Source organism: Manis pentadactyla, chromosome 2 (assembly GCF_030020395.1).
Source record: "Manis pentadactyla isolate mManPen7 chromosome 2, mManPen7.hap1, whole genome shotgun sequence".
NCBI lineage: Eukaryota > Metazoa > Chordata > Mammalia > Pholidota > Manidae > Manis > Manis pentadactyla.
Window position 1 is genome coordinate 115,788,897 of NC_080020.1, and position 11,395 is coordinate 115,800,291.

General features: G+C 46.9%; 1 protein-coding gene across 9 annotated transcripts in view; it reads right to left on the bottom strand.

The window, feature by feature from the left end:
* Positions 1-8,481, bottom strand: part of NPR3 (natriuretic peptide receptor 3) — a 75,550-nt gene extending 67,069 nt beyond the window's left edge. For 3 of the 9 annotated variants that reach the window (XM_036926601.2, XM_057496027.1, XM_036926602.2), the window contains exon 1: positions 5,977-7,574. In XM_036926601.2, the coding sequence (XP_036782496.2) occupies positions 5,977-6,706 (730 nt within the window). In that variant the 5' untranslated portion in view covers positions 6,707-7,574. The other 6 variants (XM_036926600.2, XM_036926599.2, XM_036926603.2 and 3 more) reach the window with 5 other exon arrangements.
* Between the last annotated feature and the right edge of the window lie 2,914 nt (positions 8,482-11,395).

Below are 11,395 nucleotides of genomic sequence, written 5' to 3' on the forward strand. Positions count from 1 at the left end.
TTATACAATCTATCAGAAAGTTTAAAATAGTTTTCACTGAAATAGCTTTCTCTTCCTACTCATGTTTCAACAGTTTATATAATATTAAATTTCATACTTACATTAATAAGCACAACTGGCATAAACAGATTTGGGGACAACTCTGGGAAGTATATGGACAAATGTGAGAAGCATGTGGCATACTCAGGACAAATATACAACTACCAGATTCACTAACAGTCAACACAGTTGTAGAGAAAAAAAGCATTAGCTAATCCTGCAGGCTGCTTAAGCGGAGGACAATTAAGACCATTTCTGCTGTATTTAAGTATATTTAAAATATAAATATTCATTTCTTTTGGTCGAACTGTTAAACTTCTCAAAAGGGGAATGGTTACATGATCCAAAGCTTCTGGATAGGCTTTTCATCAATCTGCTCTATTTAGTCCCCGACAAACAATTTGGGATGTTCCATGTCACCCTCCACTATGTGATTTCCGCAATGACTTTTATAAGTGGCTTCTATCTGTTGCAACATGTTCTTGTGATCACTCTGAGAATGGCAGAGAGAAGTGCAGGAGGGTGGCTATTGAATTCAGTGACCAAAAAACAGTCCAGGAAGCACAGCTGAGTTAGGATGGATAGCCTCTCCTCAGTCTCAAGTTTCCTTTTATAGCCATCTCTAATTAGGTGGCACTCTTCTCAATGTGCCTTCATTTATCCCTGAGGAAAAGGAGTGAATTGTCTGACTGGTGACTCTGGAAGAAAAAATTTGGGCATACTAGACTCACCCTTTCTTCCTTCCTCTTTGGGGTGTGCTGCTTGCAGAGAGCATAAATGATAGGAGACTTTTGTCATGTGATAAGGAACCTATCCTGAAAAGGGTGGAGGGGGTGTCCTACAGCACTATCTGTGACTTTGTGGATGGCCCTGCCTAATTCTGGGGGGGAAGGAATAGTAAGCAGGACCTTTTGACAACAGGTTTAAATCCATGTTCTCCAATAGGTTTTATCAATCATAAAAACAACATTTTCATATTCTCCATCTGACTGCTGCATCCATCTTGCATTTAATTCTTAAACTTATAAGGGAAAAGAGATACTACTTCATGGAAGCAAAGCAAGATCTGCCATGTGCTAAAAACTGAAAATATGAGAGCAGAAATTAAATATGAGAGCAGAAAGTAAGAAGGATTTTTTTTAAGTGGCAAATAGGAGAAAGGAGATAATAAAAGTAGAGTCTTAATCCAAGAAATCTAAAATCCAAATAAAATTAATTCTAGAAAAAGAGAACAAAGAAGCTGAAGGAAATAAAAAAAAAACATTTAAGAAATTTTCCCAGAACGAAAAGACATGAGTTTCTGAACTGAAGCAGCTTAACCTTCAACACCCTAAAGTACCTAAGGCAAAATACTGGCATAAGGTACATCATATTGAAATGTTAAAAGAGTGGGAGCAAAGAGAAGATTCTAGAAATTTCCAGAAAAATAAAACAGATACCAAACAATAAATAGGTCAAGAACCCAAATCAATTCAAGCTTCCCAATAGCAACATTGGAATCTGAAGACAATCCTTCAAATTTTAAGGGAAAATGCAGTTTCCAACATGGAGTTGTATAATTATGTACATGGGTAGGGTGAAGAAATTTACAGTCATGAAAGGTCTCAAACTTAGCTCTCATCCATCCTTTCTCAGAAAGTTCCTGGAGAATAAGCTCCACCAAAACAAGAGCATAAATCAAGAAAGAGGATCACACAGGGATCTAGCCCAAGAGAGAGGTGATGGGAGTTGCAGAAGATGCTGAAGATGCTGAAGAAAGAATCCAGAATGACAACTGTACAGCAGGCTCAGAAAATAACTGCACTGGAGCACCTCAGAAGACTTAAAATAGAGAATTGGTAAATGATTTAGTTCTAAGTCCATAGGAAACTAAGAAAACAAAGAAAAACAGATTTTGTTGTTTAACCCCAAGGAAAATAAGCAGAGAGATAAAGAAAATGTCACTGTAGTGGCTTATATAGCTCGGCTACAAATAGCATTTGGAGGGCAACAATAATAATAATAGACACTGAATGCAGAGCTGATCAAAAATTTTGATACAACCATTTTGGAAGGATGACTGGAAGGAAAGCTTGTGTGTGTGATTAACAGGCAGCAGACGAGAACTAAATCACCTGGACGGCAAGAGATAAGAACTAAAACTGAAAAAAATTAAAAATTAATATGTTAATTAGAGGTATGAACTCAAATACCTAAAGAAACAGCTACATGAGTTGAAAATAGTTGCCTCTGGGAAGTAAGAAATGGGGAGCAGGAAACAGGAAACTCTTGTTCCTAGTAAGACTTGTGTAAGACTTTTTGCCACTTTGTAAACTATATAGCTGTATAACTAACTTTCATAAAAATAAAATCTATTTTTTTAAGATTTTCCTGGCTGTTTCTATGCTACAACCAATAGGTCTCATTTGCAAAATAGACATTGCACTTTTATTTGTGTTGTTCACAAACTCCATCTACTCCAAAGGCCTTCAGAATTTCTACCCTGTAGCCTACAATGCTTCTTTTCTCCCCTGCCATGTGTTAGTCATTTTATACTTATCATGGGTTCTTTGCTTAAAAATTCTGCTGATCAAACACTCTGGTCATTTACCCCAGCCTAATTCTAAAAATAAATGACTCTTGTACTGATTAAATTCTGTTATCTCTACAGTTGTTATACAGGCCCAGATTATTAATGACATATTAATAATAACAAAAAGGATAAAACTACAGTTCTTCATACAAAAATGTCTATGTGTGTAATACTTCAATTCTGCATCTTATAAGATATATGGACAAAACAACTGCTGGCTTTGATTACTTGGAAAAGAATACCTTTTTAAACTTGCCTTTTGAAAAATAAATTTATTGTTAAGTATAGAATGCTGAAGAGAGTAGCTGATAGTATAATTGAACCAGTTTCAAATAAAGATCTTTTCTTTTTAAATAATATATGTTCAGGTGTGTATATTCTGGTGATAGCATGTTAGCTAAAGACATGAGAGGAAGAAGAAATTTGTAATTATTGACTTCATTAGTAAGTCCCTAAAAACAATGATAAATACCCCTGTTTTTTATTCTACAGTACAGAACATGGCCAAATGGAATTTTAGTCACATTATTACTTGAGATGGTGGCATTACTAGTTTTTACCCTTGAAGAGATCCAAACATTTGTGATCTGATTTTAAATATGAACTTAAGTACAAAATATGTGCTAAAAATGTTATCTAAAAAAGGAGGGGGAACTCTATAGTTTTATTATGTTTAATATGGAATTTTCAAAGACAAAAATACATCAGTTACATGTTTACACTTGAAGGAGCACAAATCAGAACCACCCAACGTCAGTTTGAAGAAAGTGATTCTCATCCTATCTCAGGGTTTCACAGAGGAGGAAATTCAGCCTCAGAAAAGGTAAGTGACCTGCACAGGCCCCCAGCAGTTGAGTATAGATACTAAATCCAGAGCATCTGCTCCTCAGGAGAGTGCTTTCCCCTCAGCCTGACCTTACCTTCTGTTAAAGGTGATTATCATCATAAATATAAAATAATAATAACAACTATAATAACACATCACATTTTCTGAGCACTCGGTACACCTCTGGCACTGTTTCAGCACATCCTCTGTGTTAGTTCACCTAAACCTCCCAGCATTCCCAAGATGGGGGTGACTCACTGCCCAGCTTTGCCTGATGGGCTTGAGGTACAGAGGCTTAGTATCAGCCCAAGCTCGCCCCCCAATGTGTGCCTGAGCTGCGACAGACGCTCAGGAAGTCAACCTCCTCCGAACCGGTATTTAACCCATTAACTACTTATGATGAACTAAGTAGCAAAAGGTGAAAGATCCCCAGAGGGAGCTTTGTTATCAAACAAAGGGATAATAAATAAAGAAGGGACTTTCTTTGGTGAAAGTAAGGAACAGGGGTAGGAAAGAGGGAGCAAGTGAGGTGCCTTAGGGAGAAACTATTTTGTTTTCTATTCCTGAACAGCTGTCAAGTCACTGTTCGAAATATATTTTACAGTAAGAATGGCAACCTTACCACTTCTAAAACATACAGGTCAGCCGAGCAAACTTCACCGCTAAATTCAGACTTGGAAGAAAAAAAAAAGCGAAGAAACTTGGGAACATTATCTACCAGGCTTTTGGAATTAAGAACTAATCAGTAGCCCACGCTCTCTGAACCACCCCCCACACCTCCCCCAGGCCCATCAGGGAATTGACTTCCTATCTAACCCCTGGCCTCAGCCACATTATTGTGAGGCTGAGCGGCCGCGTGGCCGCGGTCTGCGCTCACCGGACTGACAGCTCCCCAAAACCACTAATCCCAGGTGATATCCGCAGGGGGTCACCGCCTGCAATTGAGATCTTCAGGGCAGTTCTACACAGGCGCGTGGGCCCACCGTGGATCTCGCCCGAAGGGGTACGCACCCCCAGCTCCAGCCCTTCCTGTGAGGTCTCTAACTCATAGCTCCAGGCCCTCAGAAGCCAAGAACTGAAGAACCAGGTTCCCGGGCCAGAGAGCCAGAGGTCTACAGGGGTCTGCAGAAACCTGGGCATTGAGTGTGGGGAGAAGGTAGATGAAGGCTTCTCCGCCCGCCGTGGCGAGTCCGCAGCCTTCGCATACACAAGTGCCCTTTTTCACAATCAGAAATGCCTGCGCCCCGCCTGCTTGGCTGGCAGGGATTTGGCGCAAACAGCCTGGAGTTCGAACGCTCAAAACTTGGCCCTGGGTCTCCACTGTCAACACCGACCACCTCTTCGGTCTAATAGGTGCGTTCACTCCGAGTCCGGGGTGGCCGCAGTGCTGTCCTCCGTGGCGCCCCTGCCCACTCTCACCTGTTCCTGAGGCCCCACCTCCAGTAGCGCTGTCACCCACGGTCAGCGTCCAGGTACCCGGCCCCACTAAGTCATGGACTAGCCCCGCCTCTGGCTCAGCCCCTCTCCCCTTCAGTCTCCCCGCGAGGGTCCTGGGGAGCTTCGCCGGGATTGCTCCACTGACAACCCAGGCGCGAGCACGCCCAGGGGGCGCCGGATTCCCCAGCCCTAAACCTGACACCAGGAAGGAGGGAACTGCGCTTCTCCTCCCGTTCCCCGTAGCCCCAGCTACCATGCTCAGCCCTGAGCGCTTTGTCCAGTTCGGTGTTTACTCAAACCCCCACAGATCCGGGGTCGGGGGGAGGGGAAACGGAGGTGGGGAGACACGTGGAAAGGAGTTTCAGCGCTCGCTTCCGCAAAGCCTAGCTCTAGGCGCTTTAGAGACCGCGGTGCGGAACGCGCTGGGGAAAGTGAGTGCCGCCTGAGTCCACACACAGCGAGGCGTTTTCGGTGGAAACCACAGAAGCTCGTTTATAAGGAGTTGGAGGGGCCATGCAAGGAATGTGAAGGGCGATACAATCAGCCTTTAAAAGAAAGGTAGGTAGGATCTGTGGCAGAAACAGCCCGGGGAACCCGGAGACCCAGGCTAGAGATGGTGGCGCTGCAGGCAGTGTCCGCCACGCTTCTGCACTAGGAGTGGGCGCACGTCGGAAAAGCGCTGGGTAACAAGTTCTTTCCGCCTCCGCACGCTTTCAGACCCCAGTTGGAGAGCGGTACCAGGAAGGCGCAGCTAATCACCAACCCCGCGTGCCGACCGGGTAATAAAGAAGAAAAACCCCAGGCGGCTTGACAGCACCTGTCCAAACTGGGCACGCGGGAGCTGCGGGCTCAGGCGCCCCTCCTCCTGCTCCATCACCTTCCCCGGACCCTCTGCCTACACCCTGCGATTCTGATGAGCGATGGTCAAAGGTTCTCTCAGCCAGACAGCACACTCCCGAACGAGTGCCCGCTCGCGCACCCCGCCCCAGGTCCTCAGTGCTGTAGGGGTAGTGGGGTCCGCAGAGAGGGGTGCAGGTGTGTAGGGAGAGCCGCGGAGAAAGGTTGGGTTATTGCTGGGGGCTGGGGGCGCGCTCCCGCTCACCTCGCTCACTGGCCTGGATGTAGCGCACGATGTCGTCCATGTCCAAGTCTTTGGTTTCATCGAAATTGTAGGCGGACGTGTGCAAACCCTCCTCCTGGAAGACCTCGTGGACCCCCTCGAGGGTGAAGTAGCAGTTACGCTCCATTTTGTCGTCGCTGTAGACCAGCGCGGCGCGGCTCCACTGGTGGTGGCGGAACAGAGCGAGCATCATCTCACCCATCTTGGCGTACGCGGGCGCCACGCGCGTGAGGTGGGAGTACTCAGTGTCCTTGTGCTGGAAGCCGGCGGCCAGTGCCCCGGCCGACAGCATAGGAAGGTCCCAGTGCGAGGCAAGCCGGGCCACAGGCGCCGCCGCGTACTCGCACACGGGCCCCAGGATGAGGTCCGGCTTGGCGCCCCGCGCCGCCGCCACGCGGTCCACCAGGCTGAAGAGTGCGCGATTGCCGCAGTCTGAGTCTTCGTAGGCCACCTGGAAGCGAGTGCCGGTCGGCAGAAGCCGCCGCCCGGTCGCGTTGCCCTCCACGCTGCGCAGGGCGTATTCGATGGCCGGCCGCACCCGGGCCAGGGAAAACAGGTACGAGTCATCCTGGGGCAACAGTACGAGCACCTCGATCGTCTGCGGCTCCAGGCGCCCGCCGCCGCCGCCGCCGCCGCCGCCCGTGCCGCCGGCCCGCGACGAGCAGCCGAGCAGGACGCACGCGGAGAAAGCGAGCACCAGCCGGGAAGGCATCGTGCCGTAGGAAAGCTCCTGCCCTCGCAGCCGATTCGCCCTCTGCCCCCCACCCACCTCGTCTTTCCTCCCCTCTTCTCGCCGAGGTCCCTGCGCCCCCTTGGGCGCTTTAAGAAAATAGAATAGCCCCTTCACTAACTCTCCAAAAGATAGGAAGAATCCTTCTTTGCAATGTCACTAGTTTTAAAAAAAGAAAAAGAAGAAAAGCTCACCAGGTGTAAACCTGTACGCCTGTAATATATTTGTATATATACATATAGTTATATATATATATATATATATATATTCGCCCTTGCTTTAAATATACTATTTTGCTTAGAGGTGGCTTCTTATATGGGCGTTGCTAAGGTTTCTTTTGAAAGCGTATTTGTAAAAAAAAAAAAAAAAAAAGTTAGACTTGTCCAAGTGCTTGTAATTGACGGTGCATCTCCCTCTCGTTTGATCTCATTGATTCGCGCGGGTTCCTGGATCCATAGCCCGCGTTTAAATAGCGTGGCAGCGGCGGAGCGTGTTACCACACATGGCCAGCCGAGGCCGGGCTTGTATTTCCAGCGGGGGGTGGGGGTGGGGGTGGGGTGGGGAGTGGTGGGGGCTGGGCTGGGGGAGCCTCTCATTAACATTCTTACATCAGGGCTCCTCCCCGCACCCCTACCCTTCCCACCCTTCTGCTGTCCCTAACCCCACTCGCCGCCAGCCCTGGGCCTTTTCCTTAAAGCCGCAGTCGCCCACGCCTGCACCGGCGGGGGCCCGCACCGCACCGCCTCCGGGGCGCCATCCTCTCCCTGGCCCCGAAAGCTGCAGTGTTCTCCCCAGCTCCGGGCTTTAAAAAGACAACGTGTTTGAAAGCAAAGAAACGCGCGCCGGCACACTCACGCCGTAAGACAAAGCAGCAGGATTAGAGGAAGAGGGTAGTCCTAGAAATTTGTGGTTCCGTTGCAAAAATCCATAGGTCCCGCTCGCTCTCACCTTTTTCTCACTCTGGCCACATTCCCTCCTGACGCGTCAACTCCGGGCGGGCACCCGACCTTCCTGGCCCCCTGGCACAAGGTCAGAGAACAGGACCGAGGTCTCAGTGCAACAGCTTGATCCACGGACCTGCACCGCCCAGCTAGCCTGGGCATTACTCGCACCCCTCCTTCCCCCGCCTTCCTCCTCCCTCCTCCGCCCCGCACGCGTTCGCCTGGCTTCGCAGCTTTGCGGGGATTCCGGTGGCCCCGCGCACAGACCTTCCATGGGCTCGCTGCGAGCAAAAAAGCGAAACTTGTTGCTTCCAAAGTCCAACGAGCCGTTCGGCTTCTGGAGGTGGCAAAAAGCTTGAAAAACATATCAAAGGCATCCTCAGGGCTTTGCTAAACCAGGTAACGAAATAAAGAGACCTTCTTGCTAAATCGTTCTCTGGGTGCCGGCGCGTCCTCTGATCCAATCCGAGCGCTCCGAAATCCAACTGCTTTACCTTGGAAGCACGCGAGACACAGTGCTAGGGGTTCTGCATGCCAAGAAGGGTCCTGCGTCGGAGACCCAGCCTTGCCCCTGCCCACAGCCACCATAGCAGTGGAGACAAGGATTGAAATAGCGGTGGACAAGTCCGTGGCCAGAGGAGCAGCGCCGGAGTCCGTCGCGCTGCGGGGCGGGGCGGGACAGAACTTGACCCAATGAACGTGGTGACACACCGAGGTCATTTGCAATGTGAACGTGCTACATTGGACGAGAGGATTCTGACACTTGAGTCCCGCAAATTTAAAAAAAAATGAAAATGATTTGAAATGGTCTTTCATTTGACCGGGCGTCCGTATCCACATATTTTTATTACTCTTAGACGAACGCCCTCTTTCGGCAGAAACTTGCAGCCAACTAGTAAACCCTGTACCACAGCCCCAGGCGCTGGGTTTGGTTTGGTTCGGTTTAGTTTTGTTTTTTAACGTCCAGGCCACAAAGAGCAATCGCTCTCATTTGTGACGCGGAAAAGGCAAATTGGGGTTTCCGGAGATGTGGCCAGTTCAGGCACCGGCGCTCGTCACAGTTAACGGCACCTCTTTATCTCTCTTTCTGGCACCATAACTGTAATTATGGGTAACGTTCCAACCTCTGGGTCATTAGATTTCAGATTATGCACTATGATCCCCAAATCTTCAAGTAGGATCTTTTAACTCCTGCAAGAACTTTCCTTTATTTAATTAGAGCAGCTTACCAGTAGCAAAAGAGGCAGCTGTAAAAAATTCAATTCCACAAAGAGAGTTATCTGCACACACTGGAAATTGAGGTTTAGAGCTTCACAGCAATTAAATCCTCCTGAACTCCTGGAAAGAAAGAAATTAAAGGGAGGAGGGAGGGAAGGAAGGAAGGGAGGAAGGGAGGGAGGGAGGGGGGAAGGAGGGAAAAAGGGGAGGGAGGGAGGGAAGGAAGGAAGGAAGGAAGGAAGGGAGGGAGGGAGGGAGGGGGGAAGGAGGGAAAGAGGGGAGGGAGGGAGGGAAGGAAGGAAGGGAGGGAGGGGGAAGGAGGGAAAGGGGAGGGAAGGAGGGAAAGGGGAGGGAGGGAGGGAAGGAAGGAAGGAAGGGAGGGAGGGAAAGAGGGGAGGGAGGGAGGGAAGGAAGGAAAGTGGGGAGGGAGGGAAGGAAGGAAGGAAGAAGGGAGGAAGGGGAGGGGAGGAAGGGGAGGGGAGGGAAGAGAAGAAGAGGAAAAAGAGAACAACGGCTAAATCTCAAATTCCAAGGGTCTTAAGGGATTTTGAAACTGGTTGCCAGGAGACTGGTGGAACCAGGGTTTCCTATTACTGGTCGCTATGCAGTGTCTGGGGAACACCAGCCAATGGCGATATGATTCTGCACATTGCAGTCTGGGCTCATTCGGCCAAGTCTGGGGTTTCAGTGGTGCGGGGTGTGGACGCCTCTCACCTTCCAGGCGCTGCCAGCCGCGGGGAGGGTCACTGGCAGGGCAGTGCGCTTCCATTTGGGTGTTACAGCTCAGTGGCCTCCGAGCTCTCAGTTTCCAGCTTGCCGCTCAAGCTCACCAGCAAACCAAATTGCGGAGGGGAAGAGCCCCCAGACTAGAAGGCAAAATCAGAAGAACCACTGTGTTTGTTACTGCTCTTGCTATTGCTCAAAGCACCCCTTAAAATTTTCCAATGAAAAGAAATTAGTATTTTTTATTGAGGTATAATTGACATGTAACATTATATTAGTTTCAGGGGCACACCATAATGATTCATTTATATACATTGTGAAATGATCACCACAATAAGTGTAGTTAACATCCCTCATCATAGTTACCAAGAAAAAAAACCTCTAATGATGAGTTCTACTCTCTTAGCAACTTGCAAACATGCAACCAGAATTACCACCTATAGTCACCATGCTATTCATTGCATCCTCATGATTTATTTACTTTATAGAAATAAAGATTTTTAAAGAAAGTTTTTCAGATGAAAATAGGCACAAGACTATAAAAAGACCCACCAAAATCCTACCCACCAAGTAATATAATTACATGGATTTTAATGTTGCGAGTTTGTTCACTTTCCATCAAATCAGATTTTTCCCAAGCAGCTGAAAGTTCATATGAAAATCATGCATATCACAGTTCTCCAATCTTATGGCTAGAAAAGATATGAGAAGTCACCTAGCCAGACACCCTCACTCTCTAGATGAAGAACTGAAGCCAAAGAATACAAACGGCATACTTACATACCTCTTCACTCCCTGAGAATATTTTTTAATTGGATTGGATTATGAAGCATGCACCACCATGAAAAGAAGGTGGGAAACAAAGCTAATTCTCATTAGTTGATAACAACCTTTACATCAAAACTTTATTTTACATGTAGCTAGGCTTTGAGGATGTACACTAAGAAAATTACAAAAAGATTACAATAGAATTTTTGCAGCATTTTAATCATCAAGATGAATCAAACCAAGAATGAAGGAAAAAGAAAACAAACAGAAGTAACTTGGACTCAGGTTTTTAAAAATATTCCTTTCAATTCTGTGAAGCACTGAAATGGGGGTGGTGAACACTTTCTTCTAGCATTCAGAAGATTGCTCACCTATTCACTGAGTGAAATCTTTCTGACTGCAATTGTTGAATGAAAGCAGAAGAAAATTACAGGGAAATGCTGCAAAATAAAATTAAATTAACCAAAGAAAAGACAATGTTAGCCCTAAACGTGACATTACAGAAACTAATAGATTTTTATAGGATTTAGAAATGTTTTCATTGATAACCACAAACCATATGTTTTTAAGTTACTAAAATAAGGTGGCAAGTTTTCTATAAAGTACTTCAACTGTTTATTTTCCAGGCCTGTGAAATCAAACCAGTGTCCTTATGTTACTCCTCCACCACCTGGACAGCATTATGTAGGGAACCTCAACATGAGAGTCTTTGAAATGCATTAGCAATGCTATCAGAAGGAGGTTTTCTCCACCAATTTTAATAGTTTGTATGACCTCCTTCAGATTCCTCACAGCAACATCTAAAATAAAAGCCCTTCCAGATTTTCAAAGAGAATGTCTTCTCTTGGTAAGCCAGCCCTGAAGTCACATTGAAGAACACCCCTGTGAAGCTGAGCAGTCAAAGAAAACACCTTCTGGGGACAAAATTGTTGAAAGCACACTTCCCCCTAGAGGCAGAAAAAATGAAAGAATATTACACAGAATTCAAGAATATTCACAGAACTCAAGAACTGTAAATCAG